A 27,440-nucleotide genomic window follows, 5' to 3' on the forward strand; every position below is an offset into this window, starting at 1 on the left:
TATTGAGAAGAAGATTTAATCTATGAAATTTAATCTATGAGCTGGCCAGTCAATCCATAAACAATTAAAGTTGACTAATCTGGAAAAAATATTTTTCACTTCATTTCCTCTGTTCTCATATTAGTTCTCATATATAGTGGTTCCGTTCTCATATATAATGGTTTATGGTATATAAATGCAAAATAGATAAATTACTACTAACTAGAAGATAAAATGGTAAACATGGGAGAAAAGTATTTTATTTTATGATAAGTAGATTATTATGAGTATATTAACAGGCTTTCAATATATAAAGAATGGCTCCCATGGAAGAAAACCAATTATCAAAGTTTTCAATGGTAGCACAGGTGTCCTTTCACCAAATTTAGTTACACTTTTCATAGCGTAAAACTAATCCTTGAAATGCTTGGTAAATATGCTGATTCTGGGTACAAATGAATCCTCCACTTCTGAAGGCTTGGGATGCGCTCCGATTTATGTCTCCAATACACGTCCAGTGATTTTTGGTGCCCTTTTGGGAAATACACCACTTGGCATGATCCTGAGAAGAACTGAAATAAGATTGTTGAGACAACTTAATTGCTTTGATATTGTAGACATGGTAAGGGAGGGAGCAGTTTGAAGGAAGCTCTTGTCCTGTTCGTTGCCAGGTTTCTGTTAGCAAGTGTGTCCTCAGCTGTGGAGCCATCCAGGCTGCAAAGATGTCTAGGGTTTAGAAGGAGAAAGATAGGGAGGTTGGTGTTCACATGTAGATAAGTCACTGAAAATATCCTCAGGAGTGGAAATCATCATTCACCCCTGATATGCGGATGTCATTAGTACAATAATAACAACATAATTGAGATAGTAGCTGAGAAAATTTTTTTGTAAATGCTAAAGTGATATGCAAACAAAAGTTATCGTCATTACTATGGTGATGTTGGTGTCTGCACACATCTTCTGTGCCACACAAACAAGAGAGCGATATATGTTTTTGTCCTGAAAAGACCGTTGGAAAGAATAAGGCTAGAGACGTAATTAGGGGCCAGTTTCTAGAAATCTTTGTAAGCCATGCTAAAATGTTTGGATTTTCCTGAAATCAATAGGGAATTTGTAAAGGAATGGTAGTGGACAATTAATAGAAATTGGTTTTTGATCACAAATATCAGTTGAGAGGCAATGTGCAGGATGAATTGGGAAGCATGAGTTAGAAAGTAGATAGGAAACACATCAGGTTGTCACAGTAACTGTGACAATAAGCAAAGGTATGTGAAGTGGCAGAGAGTTGGGAGATGGTAAGATACATGTGAGTGTTATTAAGGATCTGGAACTGACTGAATCTGATGGTTTGATAGAGGAGTGAGAAAAAGAAGGGATCTAGAACACCTGAGTGACTGTGCAGAGCACAAGAAAAAGAGTAGGTTTGTGGGGGATGATGACGAGCTGAGCTTGGTGTGTTGAATTTGGTGTGGCTGTACCGCTTCCAAGCAGGAATGTCCCACGCACGGCTGAATACATCTGTCTGGGGTAGAGGTCCAGACTTGGCAGTCACCCGAGGACTGACTGCAATTGCCCAGCATGGGTATGTAGACTGAGAGGAGCGAGGGCAGAGGACCACATGGCTGCCCAGTCACCTAAGGAGTTGTCAGAGGAGGAGGACCTGGCAGAAGAGACTTAAAAGAAGTGGGAGGAAGACGAAGAGACTGCATACTCCCAAAATCAGTGAAGGGGAATGTTCCAGAAAGGAAAGGGTTTCAACAATGCCAAGTTCTGCAGAGACTATTTCTATCTGTGAAGTTTTGGATCTCTAGTGCCTAACACAGGGCTTGGCTAGTGGTAGCATTCAGTAAATTTTATTCCATGTGTAAGAAAGGAAGGAAGCAAGTAAGTAAGGAAGACAGCGAGGTGATCTAAAACAGCTATCGGTGACTGGGGAGAGTTTAGAGTGTCTGCAGACAGAAGGAAGCCTGCAGTGAAGGAGCGCTGAGCAAGTGAGGTCCCTGAGAGTTTTTTAAACAGAAATCTGGAAGAAGAGGAACAAATAGAGATATAGAGGATTTAGAATTGAGGGGGGCGGTGTTGAGGCATGTTTGTATGCTATGAGGAAGGAGCCTGGAGAGTGGGAGAGTTGAAACAGAAGAGGGAGAACAGATCAAATGGATACATCAAAGTATTCGGAGGCTGGGATGGGTTCCAGAGCACAGGGGTGCATCACTTCTTTGGGGATGGGAAGAAACCTGGTAAAAAGGAAGGAAAACAGGCAAGATTGTTGGAGGGGTGGGGGAGTGATATCGAAGCAGTTTCTCCCTAGTGATCTTTCTTCTCTTTATGAAGGAGTAAGTGAAGCTGTGAGTGAGGGGGTAGGGTAGTGTAAAGGACCTGAGAGTAAGGAAGGCTTAACATAGCTGCTTAGGGAATGGGAGAAGAGGAAAGGGCTGTGGCCCCATGCCAAGCAGAGGCTGGGGACTGAGTTATCACTGGCTCCTGGCTGAACAGTTGTGAGAAACTTTTCTGGATGGATCAGTAACCATGCTATTCAAGAGGAGCAGGCAGATGTTTGAATTGGTCCTTGACTTCCCTTTTCCCTTTCTTTCCCCTTCCTCCCTTCTTTTCTATTTCTCTTCCTCTGAATAATCAGACTATTTCCTCTAAGCAATCCACAGTGAATCCAACAGCAGAGTTATATAGCATATTGTTTGATAACAAGTTTTCATACCATCAAGAAAAGAATTAGACTTTGCAAAATGGAGGAAATTTTCTCCCTGGGCTGACTGAAGTTTGGTGAGGTGCCTGCCAGGGATCTCTGATGAGCTGGACCCGGTGCACAACTGGGACATGTGAACGAGCTTCTGGTGAAAGGTGGCTGGGATGGAACAGCTATAGATGTTTGGGTTGCAGACCAAGAGCTGAGAATCTGAATCAAGAAACAATTTAAAAAAAGAAGAATTAAGACCAAATGGAAATGCCTATTTACGTTATAGATCTTGTTGTGGATTAAAAAACAAAATGAGGCCAGGCGCAGTGGCTCATGCCTGTAATCCCAGCACTTTGAGAGGCCAAGGCAGGAAGATTGCTTGAGGCTAGGAGTTTGAGATCGGCCTAGGCAACATAGCAAGACCCTGTCTCTACAAAAAATAAAAAATTAGCCGGGCACAGTGGCATGCACTTATAGTCCCAGCTACTTGGGAGGCTGAGGCAGGAGGATTGCTTGAGCCCAGGAGTTCGAGGTTGCAGTGAGCTGTGATTGCACCACTTCACTTTAGCCTGAGAGACAGAGTGAGACCCTGTCTCAAAAAAAACAGAGCAAACCAAAAAAATGAAACAAAAACAAAAGCATTCCCTTCTTTAAACCAATAGCCTTCAAATGACTTTTGGTTAAAATAACTGACATCTGTTGAGCACTTCCTACTTTCTAGAGACTGTTCTGTAAGTTTTATGTGGGTTTACTCTTTTAATCCTCATAGCAAGCTTATTATTAGGAAAGTTCTGTTGTTGTCACTATTCTCATCTTACAGATGAATTAACTGAGAATTTATGTTACATGCTCAAGGTTATAAAGCTTGTAACTGAGGGAGGTGGCATTCAAACCCAGGCAATCTGGCCTTGGAGACCATGTTTTTTTTCTCCTAAATGTACACATACAAAAATGGAGAACTCCATGCACCGATCATCCAGCTTCCAGAATAATCAGCCCAATCTCTTTTATATTCTGGTCTCTAATCATTACGTGAACTCAGCTGGTAACTAGAGCTTGACTTGTGCAAGAAGCTCAGTGATCCTTGCCATAAGATGAAAATTTGATGAGAAACATTTTCTAAACCTCCTGTATCTAGAGAAAAGTCACTCTTCACTGCTGTTTAGCAACCAACTTTCTCAGTAAAAAGTGATTGGTAGAGCGGTGTTCCTACTTTTCCTCCCCCACTATGGTTTTCCAAATCTAAGTATTTTTTGGCTATTTGAGCTTGAGATCTTAAAGATTATCTGGCTCAGAGGTGTCATGCTGGCAGCTTATAGGCAACATGTGGTCTGCAAATTTGAAAAAAACTCAGATTGAGCCTATATTTAAAAATCAGGAGTTCTCTCTCTTTCTCACTCACACACACACACACACACACACACACAAACACACACACACACACACACACACACACACACACATGACATACCCCCTAGGTTTCTGTTTCCTCATGAAAAGTATGGAGATCTGTAATCATAAGGTCTATATTCCAGTAGAGCTGCAAAACCATGGAGCTGAGGCCTTTGAGGGGAGCTAGGGGAGAGTCAACACCCCACTTTGTCACTATCCCCACTTCCCATGTAACATCTGTCTGTTTCACTCATTTTTTTTATCTGCCTGGCCCCTGAATATGTTCAAAATTACTGCCCCAATCAAGTTTAACAACTTCGTTGGTAGACTAAGAACCAAAGCCTAGTAAGTGAGCCTGCCCAAGGTCTTACCAGGCAAAGCTAATATTAGTAGCATCCAGCTATCAGAAGGTCTATGAATAGATTAAAAAATGGAGCGACACATTCATTAATACATTGCCAAATCCCTTCTTCAACATTGCTATCTCTCTTTTTTTTTTTTTTACATACTCTAATTTTACCTATTGCTTCATACTGGTTGTACTTGAAAGTTATGCAGATGCCACTTTGTCCGTTTCGTCTCCCCGTGGGTGGATAATCATAGCCTTCTTCAGGGATTGGAGGAAACAGGGGAATAGAATGAATCAGCCAGAACCCCTGGACTCTGTTCCACAGCATCACACCTACCAAAGATACATTTAATACAGACAAATCAGGGAAACAAAGCTCCTTTTAAAATAGGGTTCAAAGCTGCAACATTTAAGCCCATTTGTGCTTTAGGCTAATGTTTTATTAGGGCTAACAATCACAAGGATCATGCTCATTTTTCAAAGATTGCAAAAACAATTCTGGCACATATCACATTGCCCCAGAACTGGTAACAAGGCACCACACAAAGGGAGCCAAGGCAGCCATCCTGTGAAGAGTTAAGAGGAATCTCATGTTGAAACCGTAAGGAAAATTTGTTTCGGCAGAATGCAAATTTGCTAAATTGGAATTTGACCTTGTTACAGTCACTTGGCAAGATTTAGATAGTATCTTCACTGCTGAGCAGCTAAGCTATTTTCAAAAGCTGGCTAAAAAACAAGAGTTGAAAGAGAAAATATCAAATGAAGAAATGTACTTGCAGTAATTTGTTGTAAGAAACTGATGGTCGTTTATTGGTGGAAAAGTCACCCAATTCTACAAGTCCAATAAAAGAGGCAAAGAGAAAAAAACGAAGCCTTGCTAAAGCATCTTAGTTAACTATGTTTAGTAAAAATCTCTAGAGCAAAATAACATGAATGCCAGAAAGGAAGAAGATAGAAATATTTTATTATCTTGTTACATGCCAAAAAGAATCCTGTTAAACAGGTTCCTATGACTATTTCTGTGTTTGTAAATATTAATATATCAGGTAGGTTTGGTATGGTAGCAAGACTTTCCAGTTTGCATTTGACCATGCATGCATGACATTCATTTATGTTTGCCTTATTGTTGGAGTGGAAACCAAACCTGCTACTTACTTCTTTTTCAAAGAGCACACCTTAAGAAAATGTTCTGTTGCTCTTTTGGTGGAAAAGTAATCAATACCTGTGTCATGCTGGAAAATATTGAAAGTTCTGTTGCCTAATAGAGCAGGATGACCTTTAAGAGGTCTCCTCTGCCCAGATGAGCGTGCTGTTTTGCTGGAATCCTAACCTCCTGGCACAAATGCCATAGGATGCTAGGGCATCTGTTGGCAAAGGGAGCCCCCCCTTGACATTGGGCCCCACTCCCTTTATAGCCTTTTCTTTAAACCTCTGCAGCAACTAACAGAGTAGAGCAGGCATAGTGGTGGGAGATTGTTGGAAGATGTGGCATGTTATAAAAATTGTTGGGTTCTCTGTAAATAGGGCCAACAGGGGGGCAACTTGGCTAAATAAAAAGCTTTTAGTGCTCATAACCTTTGACAGACATTACAAATTATATTCTTAATCATAGGCTGCAAAGGCAGCCAATGGGGCAAATCTAGCCTGTAGATCCATTTCATTAGCTTGCAGAATTTTTTTTTTTTTTAAACTTTGGACTAGTTGCCAACATTTAAAGACTGAGGAGATTTTCCACAAATACTAATTTTCAAATCTCTTGAAAATTGCATCCCTGTCAGGCAAGCTGAATAGAAACTGTCCCTTACAAACCAAGTTCTAGTTGAGACCACTTGGCTTGCTGCCATCACTTGCCTGCTCCCTGAAGCCATTTGAGTTTGGAATCTTTTGAAGAATATTTGTTGCCATGGAAAGTTATTCATAATATATTAAATTGAAAAAAGGTTAAAAAATAGTCATTATAATACTTTTACAGAGATGTTTTTAAATATATATTAATATTGTAGAAAAGTAAAAAGGATTAAATGTATTTATCTAATGGGCACTGGGATTACAGATTTTATGTTTACTTGCATTTTGAATTTTTCTATAATGCATAAACATATGTGCATAGTTTACAAATAGAAAAATTACAAAAGTTAGCACAATAAAAATTACTACATATGATAACAATGTATAATAGCAATATATAACAAAATGTATAATAATAAAATTACTATAATATAAAAAATGATTTAAAAATGCTTTTTCATTTCTAAGGGAACTCTACATTAAGGAGAGTTAATTTTACTGTATGTAAAGATTGAGCCTATATTTAAAAATCAGGAGTTCTCTCTCTTTCTCACTCACACACACACACACACACACACACACACACACACATGACATACCCCCTAGGTTTCTGTTTCCTCATGAAAAGTATGGAAATCTGTAATCATAAGCAATAGTCAGTACTTGGATTTATGCTGTAAAGTATATATTTAGAAATATATTAAGAAATAAAATAGGATTTCTGAAAGTGGAATTGTCGAGTCAAATTATATAATCAATTATATTATAATTTGTGATATCGAAATACATTTCAACAAATCAAAATAAACCATTAAGAAGAAAAGCTATCTTTTTAACATGGAATATAAGAATGTTCAAGATGAAATGTTTAAGAAAATGTTGATTTCCAATGGGAAAGAGAAACAAAGAGCCTTTGCCATACCTTTGGCGTGTCCATACTTCATGCTGTAAGTCACAGATTTAGGGACTCCATCATTGTATAATAGGTAGGCTGTGTTGTTACTCTGCCGGAATATATTAGGGTTATAATGGTGTAAATCTTCCACTCACAAATGCTCACAACATTCTACCAGCTACCTAGCCTGCAATACAGAGCTTTCATTAATACACATGAGAAGTCATCCATTCCCCTAATAGGCATCTTCCCCATCAGTATGAATTCTGTGACATGCAAGACAGGTAAAAAAAGAAGTCCATTCTCAACCATGCACGATTTCGACTCATGTAAAAGGAGCCCTACGCATTGTGATGTGTGTGTGAGGGCAATATTCCTATTTCTCTTGGTTATTTTGGAGCCAGGTTTCTGATTAAGCAACTGGTGCACAATAAAGAAGTACTGAATTATTTGTTCAGGAAATGAAGTAGGAACAACCAGCCAAGGATTACACCTGGGTTTTTTTCCACTGATGTTATAGGCACAGCGGTGCAGAATTGGCTGTCAGGATCCGATTTCCTCTGCCTACTTCGTGCTTCACTTCACTGCTTGGTCACAGCTTTGTGCTTAATCAGGAGTCCTCATTATCCGCGCCCCTTTCCTCCTCAATATGTGAGGATTTTTCTGCAATCCATTTCTCAGCATCACCTCACCTTTCTAACTTGATATTTCCCTGCTTAGAAAAAGTGTTGAAATTTCATGCGTGATATTGGATTTCCTCTGGTAAGGAAGAATGTGAGTCAATTGTCTAAACAGCCGAATCTCTGAATCAAAGCTATTATTTTGATAGTGGGTCTGTTTGTCATGTTTTGGAAACTTGCTAATATTTGTTCTGGGTGGTTCCATTTCATTTGTGTCATAATGCAACGGCTTTTATTGGAGTCAATAATAATGTTCATATTTAAAAAAAACCTCAGTGACATAATTAAAAGCAGGAAAGGACAACCTATATCCTTTTAAAAGGCCCTTGCTTTTCTCTCAGGAAAAAAGTCAATAACGGAGTCTCTCACAGGTGCTTAATTATTTGATGTAATTAAAAACATTTAAAAAATGCACAACATATTCTGTGTAGCATTCTTGGCTGCTGTGTTTAGGGATATCCAGAAAAGTAAGCTTTTTCTTACCCTCGTTTTCCATAATTGACCATAGCTGCAGAATGGCATTCGCATTGTCCTTCTCTGGAGAACTCTACCAGTTAGTTACCCTACGAGCTGACACTGAATTTGGAAATGACGCCATTTGTGTGCCTTTGGGCTACAACATGGAGGGACTCCAGGAAGATCCAGTGAGGAACTTTACAATAGATAAAGTTTATTATTCTAATCAGGAGTGTAATAGCCAGTAAGGTTAAATGGGTTGTAGGCTTAGTGGGAAGAGAGGCTATTGATAAAGGGAAAAGATCATTGGGACTTAAGAATAGGTAGACATAGGAGTGTGACTTTGGACAGTTTTATTCCTTTAACACATTCTTTGGGTATTGTTTTAACTATTGGATATTGAAAAAGTGGGATACAGTCTCTGCCTTCAGTCTAGCAGGAAATATAGACAGGTAAGTACAGGCCACTGCAATATAGTCTGGTGTTTATGATGTTGTATGGAAAGTTCTTATTTGCAGAGGCAAAAGAAGGGAAAAAATGCCAAATGTACTCAGCTATTGTCCTTGGTCACCTTGACATTTGAGATTTAAAACCAGTTGGTTTGATCTTACATTCCACTCTCTGTTAGAAGTTCAAGTCCAGGTCAGGGGGTAGGGAAGTTATGTTCTTAGAGTCACTTCTGGCACATAATTCCAGCTTCTAAAGAACACTCAATCTCACCTAGATATGACCCACTACTGTTGCTCTCCTCTTTTTGCTCTGTGCCAATCAGATAGGGAAATCAGCCCCCCACCCTTTTTTGGTCATTTTTTTTCCCCAGAACCAATCACTCAAGACCTTGTGTATGAGCAGATTTTACTGAAGGTAAGAAATTTTGAATGGTTTTACATCACCACAAGGCCGTACCCCAACCTCCATCCATATTTATTACACTTTTTAATTCCTGGCTCCCTTCCACCCCATTTTTGTTTTGTAGAGCAATTTAGCTCTCTCTCCTTCCTAGGGTCTGGGGCTACCTTTGAACCTCCACTGATCACTATTGTATTCTGCCAAACTAAGAGCCACCCACTCCAACTAAGGTAAACAATGGAGTAAAGTGTTACTCTTTCCTTTTTCCTCTTTCAGCAATCTCTGTGATGGAGATGGTAACGATATAGGCATTTATTTTCTCACTAATAGGTTATACTCCTGGTCCCCAGCCTCAGCCTTGGAAAGCAGAAGCAGCTGCAGGCAGTTTTCGGTTTACATAATACAGTTGGCTTTTGAACAACACAGGTTTGAACTGCATGGGTCCACTCATATGCAATTTTTTTTCCAATAAATATATTGGGAAATTTAGGAGGGGGGATTTTGAACAATTTGAAAAAAACTTGCAGACCAACTCCATAGCCTAGAAATATTGAAAAAATTAAGAAAAAGTTAGGTATGTCATGAATGCATAAAATATATGTAGATACTAGTATTTTTTATAATTTACTACTATAAAATAGACACGAATCAATTATAAAACGTTAAAATTTATCAAAACATATGTACACATTTATAGACTGTACATGGTGCCATTCACCATAGGCAGTGGAAGGAAATGTAAACAAATGTAAAGATGCAGTATTAAATCATAACTGCATAAAATTAATTGTAGCACATACTATACTACTATAACAATTTTGTAGCTACTTTCTGTTGCTATTGAAGTGAGCTCAAGTGTTGCAAATATCCCCTTAAAATGCCATGTGACACTAATCATCTTCACATGAGCAGTTCATTTCTCCAGTAAATTACACATTATAGTAAAAAGTGATCTCTCATGGTTCTTGAGTGTTTTTCATCATGTTTAGTGTGATACCATAAACCTTGAATAACAAAGAAGAAGTGCCACTAATGATGCTGGAAATGTTCCCAATAATCAGAGAAAAGTTATGACTTTACAATAAAAGTTGAATTGCTTGATATGTACCATAGGTTGAGGTCTACAGCTGCAGTTGCCCACTGTTTCTAGATAAATGAATCAGTGTAAGGACCATTGTAAAAAAAAGAAAAGGATATTTGTGAAGCTGTTGCTGCAGCTATGCCAGCAGACACGAAAACCTTATACTTTTTGTGAAATACCTTTTTATCTCATATTGAAAATGCAACTTTTATGTGGGTGCAGGATTGTTATAAGAAAGGCATATCTACAGACTCTAATAGGATTCAAGAAAAAGTGAAGTCATTATATGATCACTTAAAGCAAAAGGAATGTGAAGGATCTAAAGCTGGAGAATTTAATGCCAGCAAAGGATGGTTTAATAACTTTAGAAAGTGGTTTGGCTTAAAAATTGTCAAGATAACAGGAGAAGCATTTCTGCCAACCAAGAGGCAGCAGAAGAGTTCCCAGACACCATTAAGAAAATCACTGAGAATATCTGCCTGAACAGGTTTTTAATGTAGATGAGAGTGCTCTATTCTGGAAAAAAAAGTGCCACAAAGTAAGGAAGAAAAGTGAGCATTAGGATTTAAAGTAGTGAGGAATAGGCTAACTCTATTGTTTTGTGCAGATGTAGTTGGTTTATTATCAGGACTTCCCTTATCTATAAAGCTGCTAACCCCCTAGCCTTGAAGGGAAAAGATAAATACCAGCTGCCAGTCTTTTGGGTGTACAAAAAGAAGGCTTGGACAACAAGAACTCTTTTTCTGGATTGGTTCCATTAGTGTTTTGTCCTTGAAGCCAGGAGGTACCTTGCCAGTAAGGAACTGCCTTTTAAAGTTATTTTGATATTGGACAATGCCCCTGGCCACCTAGCACCCCATTTCAACTCCAAAGACATTAAAGTTATCTACTCATCCCCAAACATAATGTCTCTAATTAAGCCTCTAGATCAGGAGGTCATAAGGACCTTTAAGGCTCATTACACATGGTACTCTACAGAAAGGATTGTCAACACTATGGAAGAAAATCTCGATAGAACATCATGAAAGTCGCTAAGGATTACACCACTGAAGATGCCATCATTGTTACAGGAAAAGCCATGAAAGCTCTCAAGCCTGAAACAATACATTCCTCTTGGAGAAAACTGTGTCCAGATGTTGTGCACGACTTCACAGGATTTAGAATGGAACCAAGCAAAGAAATCATGAAAGAGATTGTGGATATGGCCAAAAAAGGTTAGGTGGTGGTGGTGAAAGGTTTCAAGATATGGATCTTGGAGAAATTCAAGAGCTAATAGACACCACACCAGAGGAATTAATAGAAGATGACTTAATTGAGATAAGTGTTTCTGAACCAGTGCTAGACAATGAGGAAGAAGTTGTAGAAGAAACAATGTCAGAAAACAAATTGATATTAGGCAATCTGCCAGAAGGGTTCTGATTATTCAAGACTGTTTTTAACTTGTTTTATGACATGGATCCTTCTATAATACAGGCACTGAAACTAAAGCATATGGTGAAAGAAAGATTGGTATGATATAGAAACATTTTTAGAGAAATGAAAAAGCAAAAAGTCAGCTGACGATATGATCTTATATCTAGAAAACCCCGAAGACTCCACTGAGAGTCTATTGAAATTGATAAATAAATTCAGCAAAGTCTCAGGTTACAAAATCAATGTACACGGATCAATTGCATTAGTATACACCAACAATAGTCAAGCTGAGAGTCACATCAAAGACTCAATACCATTCACAATAGCTACCAAGCAAATAAAATACCTAGGAATATACTTAACCAAGGAGGCAAAAGATCTCTACAAAGAGAACTATGAACTATTGAGGAAAGAAATTGCAGACAACACAAACAAATGGAAAAACATATCATGCTCACGGATAGGTAGAAGCAATAGTGTTAAAATGTCCGTACTACCCAAAGTGATTTACAGATTCAATGCAATGCCTACAAAATACTGTCATATTTTACAGTTCCAGAAAAAAAAATAATTCTTTGCTTCTGTTGGAACCAGAAAAAAGCCCAAATAGCCAAAGCAATCTTAAGCAAAGAGAAAAAATCTGGAGGCATCACATTAGCAGACTTCAAACCATACTACAAGGCTATAGTAACCAAAACAGCATGGCATTGGTACAAACATAGAGACACAGACCAATGGAACAGAACAGAGAACGCAGATATACAACCATCCACAGGGCTGGGCGTGGTGGCTAACGCCTGTAATCCTAGCTCTCTGGGAGGCTGAGGCGGGCGGATTGTTTGAGCTCAGGAGTTCAAAACCAGCCTGGGCAAGAGCGAGACCCCGTCTCTACTAAAAACAGAAAGAAATTAATTGGACAACTAAAAATATATATAAAAAATTAGCCGGGCATGGTGGCGCATGCCTGTAGTCCCAGATACTCAGGAGGCTGAGGCAGAAGGATTGCTTGAGCCCAGGAGTTTGAGGTTGCTGTGAGCTAGGATGACGCCACGGCACTCTAGCCAGGGCAACATAGTGAGACTCTGTCTCAAAAAAAAAAAAAAAAACAAACCCATCCACATATAGCCAACTGATCTTTGACAAAGCAGGCACTGGGGAAAATAAGCCCTATTCAATAAGGAAAATTGGATAGCCATGTGCAGAAGATCAAAACCAGATACATATATTTCACCTCTCACAAAAATTAATTCAAGATGGATAAAAGTCTTAAATGTAGTCATGGAACCGTAAGAATTCTAAAAGAAAATGTTGGAAAAACTCTTCTAGATATTGGTCTAGGCAAAGAATTTATGAAGAAGATTCCAATGGCAATCATATCAAGAACAAAAATAAGTAAATGGACCTGATTAAATTAAAAAGTTTCTGCACAGCTAAGGAAATAATCAACAGAGCAAATAGACAACCTACAGAATGGGAGAAAATATTTGCAAGCTATACATTGATAAAGGGCTAATAACCAGAATCTACAAAGAACTCAAGCAAATCAGCGAGGAAAAAACAAACAACCCCATTAAAAAGTGGGCAAAAGACATGAACAGAAGCTTTTCAAAAGAAGATAGACTAATGGCCAATAAACGTATGAAAAAATGCTCAGTGTCACTAATTATCATGGAAATGCAAATGAAACCCACAATGAGATATCACCTTACCCAAGTTAGAATGGCTTTTATTAAAAAGTCCAAAAACAATAGATGCTAGCATGGATGCAGAGAGAAAGGAATGCTTATACACTGTTAGTGGCACTGCAAATTAGTACAACCTCTATGGAAAAACAGTATGGAGATTCCTCAGAGAACTAAAAGTAGGCCTACCATTTGATGCAGCAATCCCACTCCTGGGTAATTACCCAAAGGAAAATAAGTCATTTTACCAAAAAGACAACTGTACCTGAATGTTTATTGCAACATCATTCACAATTGCAAAGATGTGGAATCAACTCAAGTGTCCATCAATTCATGAGTGGGTTAACAAAGTGTGGTATATGTATGCTGTGGAATACTACTCAGCCATGAAGAAGGATGAATTAAGGCCTTTTGCAACAATTTAGATGAACCAGAGACCACATCCTAAGTGAAGTATCTAAATCATGGAAAAACAAACACCACATGTACTTGCTATTAAACTGAAACTAACCAATGAGCACACATGTGCACAGAGGGAAGTAAAACTCAGTGGAAATCAAGCAGGGGGGAGAGGGAAGGAGGGGATGGGCAAAAACCTACCTAATGAGCACTGCCTGGGTGACGGGCACACATATAACCCTGATTCAAGCATAACAAGATTGATACATGTAACCAAAAACATTTGTACCCCCATAATATTTTGAAATAAAAAATTAGGAAACATGTGGTGGTCAGGGTATAAAATGCTAATATGGACTATTGAGTAAAGCTGGGGATATGTAGGACTCTACCAAATTTCATAAAAACATGAAAATCTAAAATATGATAAATTTCCAAAGTAGAATATATATTCGTAACCCACTTTTAATAATTATAATTAAAGAATACCTTTCTTAAAAGAAAAAAAGCAAAAAGTCAGACAGAAATCACAAAGTATTTCCATAAAGTCACACCAATTGTTTCTGCCTCTCCTGACTCCCCTTCCACCTTCTCCACCTCTTCTGTCTCTGCCACCCCTGAGACAGCATGAACAACCTCTCCTCTTCCTCCTCTCCTCAGCCTATTTAATATGAAGATGACAAAGATGAAGACTTTTATGATGTTCCATTTCCACTCAATGAATAATAAATATATTTTCTCCTACCTGTGATTTGCTTAATAATATTTTCTTTTCTCTAGCTTACTTTATTATAAGAATACAGTATACAATACATATAATGCACAAAATATATGTCCATCAACTGTTTATGTTATCAGGAAGGCCTCCTGTCAGTAGTAGGCTATTAGTAGTTAAGTTTTTTGGGGAATCAAAAATTATAAGTGAATTTTCAGCTGCACAGGGCAAAGGGTCAGCACTCCTAACCCCCACATTGTTCAGGGGTCAACTGTAGTCTGTTTATTCAAAGCAGGGTTGTTCTTGAGATTAAGTAATTTTTAAAAGTGCCTAGAACAGTGCTTGGCACATCACATGTATTCAAACAGCCTACAAATAAGTTTTAACATTGTAATGTGGCTCCGAAGGCTGGTCTTAATGGCAGGTAAATAAAATGAATATTATCACTCACAGTGACAGCTCTCTGTACATTTTGAGTAAATACTCAAGTACACTTATGCAGTAGGGCTAGAGGCTAAAACAGTGTTGTCGTAGGTGTTACATTACTCGGCATATGTAAAGGCCCAGCACAGAGCCCTGCATATTACAGAAACTGAGTCATTTTATATACTTACTTTTCTATAAGTTATTGTTAGGAAATATATACATGAGTGTAATTGAATGTTAATTATTGCTTGATTTTACTTGTGACCCCTGGTTGGAAAACAGTATCTTGCCACTGAAGAACAGATGGTGCCTGGCACATCAGGAGGCTGCCCACATTAAGCCAGCAGGCCTATTTACCTACATCGTTTTGGCTGATTAGCTCATTCATTGCCTGATGAAGTCTAGAGAGAGGTTTAATCTCCATTCAGGCAAGTTACTTCTAAGGCCTTGAACTACAGACCTACTTCTCAACCTACCATTTTGAAAATAATTAAGTCAAAGGAAGAAGATCTTTACCTAGATCACTTCCACTCATTAACACCACGACATAAACAAACCCATAACTCCTAGCATATTGACCATGGATCTCTGTTGCCTTGTAGCAGCAGAGAAGACTCTTCTTCCTATTTCTACTAGATGAATAAGATAACAAGTACTGAGTGAGTTGGCAGAGCTTTTGGCAGCCAGAAGATTTCAATATACAATTAGTTCACACTTTGCCCAGTGATGATACCATTGGACATGGTGCCAAGCAAACCAACAATTTGGTATTGCTGTAGAGTATGATTATATATTTCCCAAAGTCATGGTCATATTGATTCAGATAGTTGTTCTGAGCTAATTCTGATCTAGCTTACTTCAAGATGCTAAGATTGGGGGTTGGGTGGGTGACTAGGAAAAGTCTTTTGAAAGCTTTGGATTCTGTTAATGCATTTTATATTATTCAAATTAATGATTGACTTTAACATACCTTGGAGGCATATGCTTCATATAGCTGGTGTAACGTCCTTCCCAAAACACTCCTGGTGGTATTCATTGGCTGCTTACTCCTCCTCCAGCTTCTAGTTGTAGAGTCTAGGTACAGGTACTCTAACCCACTCCCTTTACTTTCCTTGTCTTGTCTTTTAACTTGTATAGGTAATTTATAAAAGGTAAACCTAACAAAGGAAATAATTATGAATTATTAACATTTATTGATTGCTTTCCTAGTGGCAGTCACCGTTACATACTTTAATATATCTTTCACTTACGCATTGCAGGAGGCCTCTAAGGAAAGGGATTGGCTCAAGCTCTCTGCCTCTTTCTCTACCTTTCTTTTTGCTTCTTTCCAGAGAAGGAAATATAAAGCTGACTGGACATGTATGTTCTAAGACATTTATTGGCCTGCTGGGTGGGGTCCCTGAAGTGGATGTCCATGTACTTTGAGAGTGGCTCTCTCTGTTGTTGCCTCCACAGCCCATATGGCTGCAGTGGGTAGAAGGCCAAGGCCCAGATCTGGACTGGAGAAGTCTGGGGTTCTCTCATAAGTGATTGGCATGATCATCTCTTTGCAGCTGGTTGGCTGGGTATCAGATTTTGGTTTGGGCTTTAGGGTAGGTGGAGGCCCCCATGATCCTCTGGCCTAAGCCAATTAAGTAAGTAGGCCCTTTCTTTCCTTTACTATTGTTTTCTGTGTATATGTCTCCTTTGGGTATCTCACAGGGAGGAGAGATGCTTGGGCCCATCTAGCATTTAGGCATTCTTGGATTACCCAGCACAGGGTTTCCCAACGTGCTCTATTCACATTGTAAGCCAGATCATTCTTGGGTTGTGGGAGCTGTCCTGTGCACTATAGGATCCCTGGCCTCTACCTATTAGATGACAGTAATACTCGCAAGTTGTGACAATCAGAATTTTCTCCAGATATTGCAAAATTACCCTCAGTTGTGAACCACTGCTTTAGCCAAATGCTTTCTCATAGCATGAGTCCCACAATTAACCCTTAAACACTCACAGTACTTCAAACTTTATAATATACACACTATTACCATACAACAGTGTCTCTCATTGCCCATAAAACATTCCCACTTTTCACTTGGTTCTCTTCAGTCTTATACTTTCCTTTAAGTGAACTCTTTCCTGGCCCGGCTTATGCTTTCTTATGCACAGGGCCAGATCCTCATGTGTGGCAGGAAACATGAAATTATTCTTTGGTGTTGACTTGATGGCCTCTGACCTTTAACTCTCTCAGTAAATTGTAGCATCTTGGCAACGAGTTGTTTCTATTCTCTCTGACAGATATTGATAAGTGATATATCCATTCACTTGTGCCAAAAATAAATTTTATATATCCATCACAATTTAGTGGCCCACCAGTAAAGAGTTTGTGAACTACCAGTGTACCATGACATACCAGTTGACAACTTTTAAACATTTTTCCTGGATGACCATCTCAATTATATTCTAAAGATTCCTGAATCCATTTCTAGCCCAGACCACTATGCTGAGGTCCAGATAAACTTCAACACAAAGATATCCTAGAAACCTCCCACTCCATGTTTTTGAAACAAAGTTTATAATATTTTGCTCCAAATCTAATCATCCCATGCTATTAGGGAACATACCCATGCCATCACAGAAGCCAGAAACCTAAAAGTCTTTCCCAACTTCTCCCATTCTCCTACCCACTGCAGCCCGTCCATTACCAGATCTTCTCGGAGTGTTCCTCTCTGTTTCACCACAACTTCTTTAACTCAGGTCTACACGTCTTCTCTGCAATGCTGCAAACGTCCTCCTAGTCTCTGGGACTCCAGGCTCGCCCCCATCCATCCAGCCTTCTCAGTGCTGCCAGTGGGCTTCCTAAAATGCAAATCTGACCATATCATGCCCCTGCTTGAAGTCCTTCATTAGCTCCCTTTCCATGTCAAGTTCAAATCCTGTAGCTCAGCACATAAGACCTTTTTGACCTGGCTCTCACCTACCTCTCTACCCTTACCTCCTGCCATTTTCCAACATTCTCCTGAAACTCCAGCAATACCAAACTACTTATAACTTAAAACTTTCTGTGTGGCTTCTTGCCTCTGTACCCTCTCATCGCTCCTTCATTGGCTTGAGATGCCCTTTCATCTCTCTTTTTTTTCTAGCTACTACTTAATTGTTCTTTTTTAAAAAAATTTCAGAATATTATGGGGGTACAAACATTTTGGTTACATGAATTGCTTTTGTATAGTTTGAGTCAAAGTTATAAGTGTGTCCATCACTCATATAGTGTGCATTTTACCTGTTACGTATGAATTTACACATAGCCTCCTCCCCCCCACCTACTCGATTTCTGTTGAATTTTATTACCATATGTGCACATAAGTGTTGATCTATAAGTTTCAATTTAGTAGTGACTACATGTAGTTTTTCTTCTTCCATTCTTGTGATACTTCACTTAAAAGGATGGTCTCCATTTCCATCCAGGTTGTTACAAAAGGTATTAATTAGTTCACTATTTTTTATGGCTGAGTAGAACTCCATGGTATACATATACCACATTTTATTGAGCCACTCATGTGTTGATGAGCACTTGGGTTGTTTCCACATCTTTGCAATTGTGAATTGTGCTGCTATAAACATTTGAGTGTAAGTGTATTTTTTATAAAATGTCTTTTTTTCTTTTGGGTAAATACCCAGTAGTGGAATTGCTGGATCAAATAGTAGGTCTACTTTTAGTTCTCTGGGGTATCTCCATACTACTTTTCATAGAAGTTGTACTAGTTTGCAGTCCCACTAACAGTGTATAATAAGTGTTCCTTCCTCACTGCATCCACGCCAATATCTGTTGTTTTGGGACTCTTTGCTAAAAGCCATTCTCACTGAAGTTAGGTGATATCTCATTGTAGTTTTGATTTGCATTTTCCTGATGATTAGAGACACGGAACATTTTTCAAATGCTTATTGGCCATTAGTCTATCTTCTTTTGAAAAGCTTCTGTCCATGTCTTTTGCCCACTTTTTAATGGGGTTGTTTGATGTTTTCTTGCTGATTCACTTGAGTTCTTTGTAGATTCCAGTGATTAGCCCTTTATCAGATGTATAGCTTGCATATATTTTCTCCCATTCTGTAGGCTGTCTATTCACTCTAATGATAGTTTCCTTGGCTGTGTAGAAGCTTTTTAATTTAACTAGGTCCCATTTATTTGCTTTTGTTGTTGCTGTAATTGCCTTTGGGGTCTTCTGCATGAATTCTTTGCCTAGGCCATTATCTATAAGAGTTTTCTGACCTCTTCTTCTAGAATTCTTATAGTTTAATGCTTTAGGTTTAAGTCTGTTATCCATCATGGATTAATTTTTGTGAGTGATGAGAGGTGTGGATCCTGTTTCAGTCTTCTACATGTGGCTATCCAATTGTCCCAGCATCATTTATTGAATAGGAATTCTTTTCCTCAGTGTATGTTTTTGTCTGCTTTGTCAAAGATCAGATGGCAATATGATGATGGTTTTATATCTGGGTTCAGTGTTCTGATCCATTGGTCTAGGTCTCTGTTCTTATGCAAGTAACATGCTGCTTTGGTTACTATAGCCTTATAGCACAGCTTGAAGTCTGGTAAAGTGATGCCTCCCAATTTGTTCTTTTTGCTTAAGTTTGTTTTGGCTACTCGGGGTCTTTTCTGGTTCCATACAAAGTATAGAATTATTTTTTCTAGATCTGAAAAAATGACATTGGTACTTTAAAGGGATTGCATTGAATTTGTAAATCACTTTGGGTAGTACAAACATTTTAACAATGTTGATTCTGCCAATCCATAAGCATGATGTGTTTTTCTACCTGTTTATATCCTCTGCAATTTCCTTCCTCAGTGTTTTGTAGTTCTCCCTGTAGAAGTCTTTCACCTCCTTGGTTAGATATATTCCTAGGTATTTTATTTTCTTTGTTTCTATCATGAAAGGTCTTGCATCTTTGATTTGATTCTGAGCTTGACTGTTGTTGGTGTATAGGAATGCTTCTGATTTGTGTACATTGATTTTGCCAGACCAATATCCCTTATGAATGTAGAGGTAAAAATTCTCAATCAAATCAGCAAACCAAATTCAGTTGCACATCAAAAAAATAATCCAGCATGATCAAGTGGGCTTCATCCCAGAGATGCAAGGATGGTTCAACATATGCAAATCTATAAATGTGATTCACCACATAAATAGAAGCAGATACAGAAAAAGCATTTGACAAAATTTAACACCCTTTTATGATAAGAACTCTTAAGAAAATAGGCATAAGTGGAACATACATCAACATATCTAACAGACCCACAGACAATGTCATACTGAATGGGGAAAGACTGAAAACATTCCTGCTTAGAACTGGAACCAGACAAGGTTGCCCATTGTCACCACTTGTGTTCAACATAGTGCTAGAAGTCCTAGCCAGAGCAATCAGGCAAGAGAAGGAAATCCAGGGTATCCAAATGGGGAAAGAAGAGGTCAAACTATTGCTCTTTGCTGACGATATGATTTTATATCTAGAAAACCCCAAAGATTCTGCCAAGAGACTCCTGGAATTGATGAATAAATTCAGCAAAGTGTCAGGCTACAAAATCAATGTATACATAATTGTTCTTAAAACTTAGCTCAAAAACTGCTTTCTCAGAGAAGCCTTCTGGGCTCTATACTCCTCAATGTCCCACCTATGTCCTTAATACATAACTGTGAGCTCCCTGAGGGTAGAAACTATGTTTTGTTCATATTTATATTTTTACAACTCAGCACTGGTATGAGCTCCGTAACTGCTGAAAGACTGGCTGAGTGAGAATATGTGTTCTCTAGCCTGGGAGTTATACAAAGCCTGACACCAACCACACTGGCAGATGTAAACATCCTAATTAAAGAGTGAAAAAGTGATCAAAGCTTTAGGAGAATCCATGACTATAAAGCAACACTGTGTTTGGTGTCTTTGTACAAGAGGCCAGTGACCTACCAGTCACTCCAACAGCTGCTGTGGTGCCGAATAAACAGAGGTTAGCCAAACAGTGCTACATATGATAAGGTGCTCCTTCTCCTTCTTGTAAGGAGGAGTGCATACTCCAGTTTCAGAAAAAAAGTAATCTGCCTTCTCTCCTTGGTCAATCTCTAGAAGGACGTTGGAAGAGTTCTGTTAGAAAAGCTACAGTGTAATTAAAGGAAATTGCCGTCTGACAGAAGCTGTCAGCTCAATCCACTTCTGTGGCTACTGGCCTTGCCCTGCTGAGAGCAATGAATCAGGCCCAAGAGGGGGCCTGCTCAGCCCTTTCTAGGGGAGCATTCCCTCACTCAGAAGCCTACCACTGTCTGGGAATTCGGCCCATTTGCACACTTCAACTCCCTTTCTTGTTACAGGGAGGAAGCAGGGTGGAAGTTCCCCTTAGGAACTGCACAGTGAGCCCGTCTGCCTCCCATACTCTGACTTTCTATTTGCATCCACCAATCCTTACATTTCATTTACCTACCAATCCACAGCTTTCCCATCTTCATTTCTGCATGATATTTTTGTTGCTTCCAGCACCTCAAAATGGGCGAGGAAGAGCAAAGCAAGGGATGTTTTCAGAAGTCTCTCTGTCATTTTCTATCTGTCTCCTTTACTTCATGCCACAGCAGGAAACTTTCCCTATAGCCTGGGGAGTCTGAGTTTCAGGTCTCTCTCAGGCTGTGCTGGCTTTGACATTTGAGTCTTTTTACCTCTGCTGTTCACTGTTCAGGCCCTTTCAGAACGGGATGAATCCCATGTAATTGTGTGATCTGTCACAACATGCCAGCGTGACTCTGGATGTCTTTGTGCTGAACTGTTGACTGGTTTGCAAAGTCATCAGAAAGTTCTGGAGAGAAAAAAAAAGATATGTAGTTAACTCTTTGGAGTGAACATTGCGTGTGAAATTTAGTGGACAGGGGAAGTTGATGTTGATAAGTAGGTGTTAAAGTAAATATATTTCATGTTTTTTTCTCTCCTGATTGACTCTCTATGAGTGAGAGCAAATGCATGTGGTTCATACATTAAACAGAAATGACAAAACCTTATGTCTTAGTAATAATTAGTATCTGTCATTTATAATAATCTCTCTTTTAAGGAAATTGTTGTAAAGGGTATTTCAAAGTAAGAGCAAATTCAATTGTTTTTTTACCAAAGATATTTACATATCCTCTCCACCTCCCTGGTGTTAGCCACTCAATGTGGTGCTTTACTTTAAAGAGGCCTTGGTGTCCAATTGGCTGCTATGCAATCAGGTAAACATATTGATCGCCCACTCTTCGGGTTAAATAAAAAATATTTCAAACATCTGTTTTGCCCAAACTATTCTTTCTCATTCTTGAAACTGAATCTGAAGTTGAAGGCCAAGAGAAAATGGCCCATCACAATAACAAGTATAAAAAGGTGAGACCAATCTCTTTTTGAAGGAGGGAAGTAGATAGACATATGAAAAAAATTTCTTTAATGCATGATGATTTTGAATCAATAATTAAAGATGCTGTGAGAATAAATAGCAGTTTGTTTCATGCTGGAAATCATGATGGCTCTAATCTGTCCCTCTGCTGATGGATCCAGACCTTGTAAATCAGATCACTTCTCTGGGTGTGCTGGAGTTGGTCACGATTCTTAGGTTTATAGGAAAGGGAGGGCATGTGGCTATGTTTCTCCTAAAACAGAGTTTTGCAAGGAGCACTCTAGACCACCTTCCCACATTGCTTGTGGTTCCTGTAAAACAGGCAGAATACTGAGCATCATCCCAAACCTGCTAAACCAGAATCTTTCCAGTTTGGCACAGGAATCTATATTTTTAATAAGCATATTAGTGATGCTGGTGCACCCCAAATTTTGAAACTCTCTGCCCTGAGGCCAAGGCTATGCTGGATCTGGTAGATTCACAGCCTTCTACAGGGAGCAGACCAAATTGTCTAAACCAAGAAACATTTTTCTTACCATTCCTCCATGAGTAATCATTTTGTTTTATATATGTTTTTATTTTGTTCAGAAAAAAGAATTTCAACAACCTTAACCTTTTTGGCAATTTTTAAAAAATTTTATCATGTGAAGTTTACTCTTCTCTGTTAAAGTGAAATAAAATTAATTTTATTTATTTATTTATATTTTACCCTGTGGAATTTTTTGTTATTATAAAGGGAATAGCTGCACATACCAGAATAGGATTTATTGATGCATTTAGAGACTACAAGCAGCTTGTTTTCAGTTATGTAGACTAAAGACAGTTTTTTGAATAGGATAAGATAATTTTTGTTTTCCTCTCCTTATTACATGCTTAGCATAGTGTCTGGTCATAGTAAATGATTCATAAATGTTAGCTGAGATTATTCTTACTACAACCGGAGCTCTTCCTGTAAGATGGCTGGGGACATCTGTATTAGGATGGTGTTTACTAAATCCAATTTTATTTCAAGGTCTGGAAAGACAAGATTAGGTTGGTTTCTTTCAGATGTCTTAACTCTCATTGTTGTGGACCTGATCATGCTGGTTGTCAGTCAACAACCTTTCTTATACAATCAATACTGTGTCTAACACTGTACCAGACATTGAAGGTCTCCAGGGGTTTCAGTGTTACCCTAAGGCCTGGATTCTAGTGTGTCCTGGTTGTCACTAAAAGCAGCAAAGTAATTTAGAAAGAAACCCATGAATGTGGTGGGTGAAGAAAATACAAACTGGACAGAATGTTTTTCACAATATTATTCACTTTTGAAGCCTGAGTAGTACAATATTATGAAAATATCATGGCTCCTGATTACCTCTAGAAATAGAGGAGGATGACTTTATTGTAACTTGGCCAAGTACTCTAAATGAACAAGTAAGAATTCTTTGAATGGGCTTCTTTTTTTGTGGTTGAAGGTTGCATTCAGTCATCAAATAATTCTGGAAAATCTCAGTCTTGATCTCTTCAAATAGTGCCTCTTCCACATTCTCTTTATTGTCTCTTTCTAGTACATTTTATGTCTCTTTCATTCACTGTAGCTCCTTGTGCGTCGTCTACATTAATCCTTGATTCTTTATTTGGATCCATCTTCCAGTTCTCTAATTCTCTCTTTGGCAACATTAATTTGCTACTTAATCTATCTCTTTGAAATAACTAATTTTTTTCTTATTTTTTGTAATTTCTTCAACATTTTTAATTGTAAATTGACAATTTATCATTGTATATATTTCAGTTCTTTTTGAGTTGTGTTTAATCTGTTTGTTAATCTTCTTATTAATGTATTTATAGAAGTTCTATTTTTTTTCCCCAAATTTACTTGGTCTTTCTTACGGTCTCATTTCTTGCTCATATGCTCAATCTTCTCCTTTATTCTGTGAAAATATAAACTATATTATTTTTTATTTTTGCATCTAATTCTAATATATGACATATTTGCAGGTCAGACTTTGCTATCTGTTATTTCTGCGATTCTTTCTCATGATACCTTGCTATTGTATATATGCTTGAGTTTTGACTGTGAGTTCATATTTCTTGAAGCTTTATCTGTGAGAATTTTTTGAGACTGAGATAAAGTTGGGTTTCTCCAGAGCCTGGTATGTACTGGCTTCAACAAGGTTCAATCATCCTGTGAGGACTCCTCGGGGTCAGGCTGCTGGCTTTATTTATTTATTTTTAATAGCTTTTTGAAGTATGATTTATGTACCATAGCATTTATCTGTTAAAGTTTAGCTTTATTTTTGTTCACACTTTTACAAGACTGTCGATGGACTGAGTAAAATCCAGAAGTTGACATACTGAAGGAAAACGTTGAGGTCCTTGTTGTGGGAGACAAGGGAGAGGACTTGAATTATTTCGATGGGAAGAAATGAGGCAAGCAAATGACTCAGGTATTCGTAGAATAAAGCATTATTCATGGCAATGTGGTCTAAGGAAAACATAAGTACAGTAAGTGGAAGGAGGACTAGAAAATTATACTTGGTTGATTCCTTCTTATCCGTCAGGTTGCTTTGAGAATGCCAATTCTTCCCTAAAGCCATCCTTGAGCTCTCCTAATCCGGTTTAGGTGTCCCTGAAATGTACTCCCAGAGCTCACTGTATTTTGTCAGTTAGAGTAATTATCACAATGTGTTACTAATTACTCGGTTACTTTTCTGAGTCTTCCTCTAGAGAGCAGGAGTCAAAAAACTCCCGTGGGCCAAACCTAGCCCACTGCCTATTTTTGTACATAAAGTTTATTGGAACACAGCCAGACCCATACATTTAGGTATCCTATATAGCTACTTTTATGCTATAATGACAGCATTGAGTGGTTGCAACAGAGACCCTACAGCCTGAAGAGCATAAAGTATGAACTATGTTCTTTTATAGAAGAAGTTTGTTCTAGTATACAATCTCTGTGAGGGCAGAGCAGTGTCTGCCTTGTTGCATCTCCAGCACATACCACAGTGCTTGTCTCCTAGAAGCAGCTAAATAAACACAAGTAAATGCGTGGACTGAAAGGTTTCAGAGACTTCTATTTTGGGATTATGTGGAATTTTGAATGAGTTAAATCTAATCAGAAAAACAAAAAGAAGTGGATATGTAGTAGATAAAAGCCCACTAGAAAGAATTTTTAAATATGTAAATTAGGTATTTATTAAACCATGGGAAGGCCACAGACCTTATCAGCAAACTATGGGAAAATTTTCCAGGGGGTTGAATATGGAAAGGGAAGGAACTGAATTAACCCACAACACAAAATAACATACTGTGAACTCAAAAGAGCCTGCACTGTAGCAGTCCACAAGAGGGTTTAGTTTCATCAAAACACCACCATTCATATTGTTAAAATAATACGAATTTAAACTTTATTAGTACTGTGGTTTTATTGTTTTAGAGAAATTATAAGCTTCAGGAGTTTGAACCTAGTGTGGATTTGGATACATTTTAGAAAATTGTAATAAAAATAATCATGTCAACACTTGTGGTGTGTGCTTACTTAGCTTCCTTTTAAGACAGGTTTATTGTTTCCTAAAGTTTGAGAAACTCCTTTTAGGATCTCTCTCCAGCTAAGGGGCTGCTTTACAGGCTCTGGGAATCCATTTTAATGGACCCCCGGGCTTTCATCTCCCGGGGCTCCCACAAGCCGGATGCACTAGACAACGTTTTCTGAATTCAGTTTCCACCTATGATTTCACTTAGCACCAACATCAGTGGCATCTAAATCACCGTCACCAGCCCTTGGGCTTTACAGAACACTTTCGAACTCAGATCCACGCCACTGATCCCACGCCCCACGGCCCCCTATCCGTGTTTCCTTCCTTGGTGCAGTTTCCCAACCTTGCCTGGCCCTAACCACTTGTTAAAAACACAGACTTCCAGACTGTTCTTCTGGAAATTCCAGATGTCTAGAGATAGGGCCCAGAGATCTGTGTTTTAACAAATGTCCCAGGAAGGTCTTACCGGCAGGCAAGTTTGAGGAACAGAGCTCTAGGGTTTCCTGGGTTCCCCACGCTTCTTCCCCGAGGGTGCCTCGCGGCTCGTAGGCCCCGTCGGGTCAGTGACTGGCTTGGTGAGCTTCACTCCGCCGGGTTCTTCGTCTGGTGGCCGCCGGGCAGACCCCGAGTGGAGGCCAGTTAGTGTCGGTACTTCTCTGTTTTAGTGGACCAAGCTGCAGCCAAAATAGTTTTTGGCAGATCACCATTTTCTTGCCATCATCTTTAATGGTTTCAGTGCCCAATAAACATGTTTTCCCAGTAATGGACCAGGAAAGGAATTGTCTGAATCAAAATACAGCCTGTACAACATCCTTTCCTCGGTTAAAACCCAGACTCCTGAGGGTGGCATTCAAGGCCATTCATCATGTCAGCCTCACTCTTTGCCACTTTCCCTCTACACTCCAGTATTCTCCAGTATGCCCTGTTCTAAAAAAAATTTCCCCTCCCTTCTCTACCCCAGAAGAATTTTATCATAATGTTTATAAGTAAGGGGGGCAGCTAGGTGTAGTGAAAAGAACCAGGCACACCTGGGTTCCATGCCCGGCCCTGCCTCTCACTAGGCACCTGGTTTTGATCAAACTATTTAACCTTAGCAAGTTTCAGCTTTCTTTTCTAGTGGTGGGACCATGATTTCTACTTTCAGAGAGTGCTGTCAGGGTTCAGTGAGTGGCTATGTGCACATCTCCTGGCACATAACTGATGCTCATTAAATGCTGGGTTCTTCTCACCTTGTTTTCTTTTCTTCCATGACAAAGTTATTACCTTTTCCTTGTAGAGAGACTAAAAGCAGCCCTTTGGTGATACGGTTTTACTAAAAATAATCCTTTGGTGATATGCTTTTAAATAACCACAAATAAGCCCACATTGCTCATGTTTTCAATAGCCTCTATCCAGATAAAAGTCAATGTTCAACTCAAATGAGTGCCCTGTTGTTGAAGGCATGAAGCTGAACTTTCATCCTGCTCCAAAGGGCAACCACCCTTTGATTCTCCCGCTGCTTTGCAGCTTAAACATTCGCACCACAAACACAGAATCCATCTGAGTTCATAATCCCCTGTAGTTTAAAAAAATGAGTGCTAGAAAAAGGGATGATTTGGGCAGGGGTAGCTCTTGGTGTGGGGTAAGTTCTACCTAGTGCAGGGCCTCTTCAGTCTCAGTGGGACGCTTTCCACTGTACGGATCTGCCTGTCAGCTGCGTGACTTTGGGCAGCTCACTTAACATCTCTGAGCTAGTTTATTTTAAAATAGGA

General features: G+C 38.9%; 2 protein-coding genes across 4 annotated transcripts in view; one reads left to right on the forward strand and one right to left on the reverse strand.

Moving 5' to 3' along the window:
- Positions 1-219: 219 nt before the first annotated feature.
- DNASE2B (deoxyribonuclease II beta) lies at positions 220-21,406 on the reverse strand. Its single transcript, XM_012661072.1, has 6 exons — positions 21,245-21,406; positions 15,770-15,956; positions 7,126-7,207; positions 4,587-4,748; positions 2,696-2,893; positions 220-705 (listed from the first exon to the last, which is right to left on the reverse strand). Exons 1-6 carry the CDS (start codon positions 21,355-21,357, stop codon positions 365-367), a joined length of 1,083 nt encoding a protein of 360 aa, XP_012516526.1. The 5' UTR covers positions 21,358-21,406; the 3' UTR covers positions 220-364.
- A 693-nt stretch (positions 21,407-22,099) lies between these two features.
- LOC105823900 (uricase) overlaps positions 22,100-27,440 on the forward strand; it is a 34,334-nt gene continuing 28,993 nt past the window's right edge. For 2 of the 3 annotated variants that reach the window (XM_012661196.1, XM_012661198.1), the window contains exon 1: positions 22,108-22,164. In XM_012661196.1, coding sequence (XP_012516650.1) covers positions 22,135-22,164 — 30 coding nt within the window. In that variant the 5' untranslated portion in view covers positions 22,108-22,134. Of the gene's footprint in view, positions 22,165-27,440 lie in introns of all 3 variants that reach the window. The other variant, XM_012661197.1, reaches the window with a different exon arrangement.

Source organism: Propithecus coquereli, unplaced genomic scaffold, assembly GCF_000956105.1.
Source record: "Propithecus coquereli isolate 6110/MARCELLA unplaced genomic scaffold, Pcoq_1.0 Scaffold7, whole genome shotgun sequence".
Classification (NCBI taxonomy): domain Eukaryota; kingdom Metazoa; phylum Chordata; class Mammalia; order Primates; family Indriidae; genus Propithecus; species Propithecus coquereli.

Excerpts from the sequence above, each read along its gene's own strand:
- DNASE2B (XM_012661072.1), bottom strand. The coding sequence starts at position 21,357 with ATGACAGAGAGACTTCTGAAAACATCCCTTGCTTTGCTCTTCCTCGCC. Across the intron at positions 15,957-21,244 it reads GATGGGAAAGCTGTGGATTG|GTTTACCTTTTATAAATTAC; the intron begins GTAGGTAAATGA and ends TTCCTTTGTTAG. Across the intron at positions 706-2,695 it reads GTCTAATTCTTTTCTTGATG|ACATCTTTGCAGCCTGGATG; the intron begins GTATGAAAACTT and ends TCTAAACCCTAG.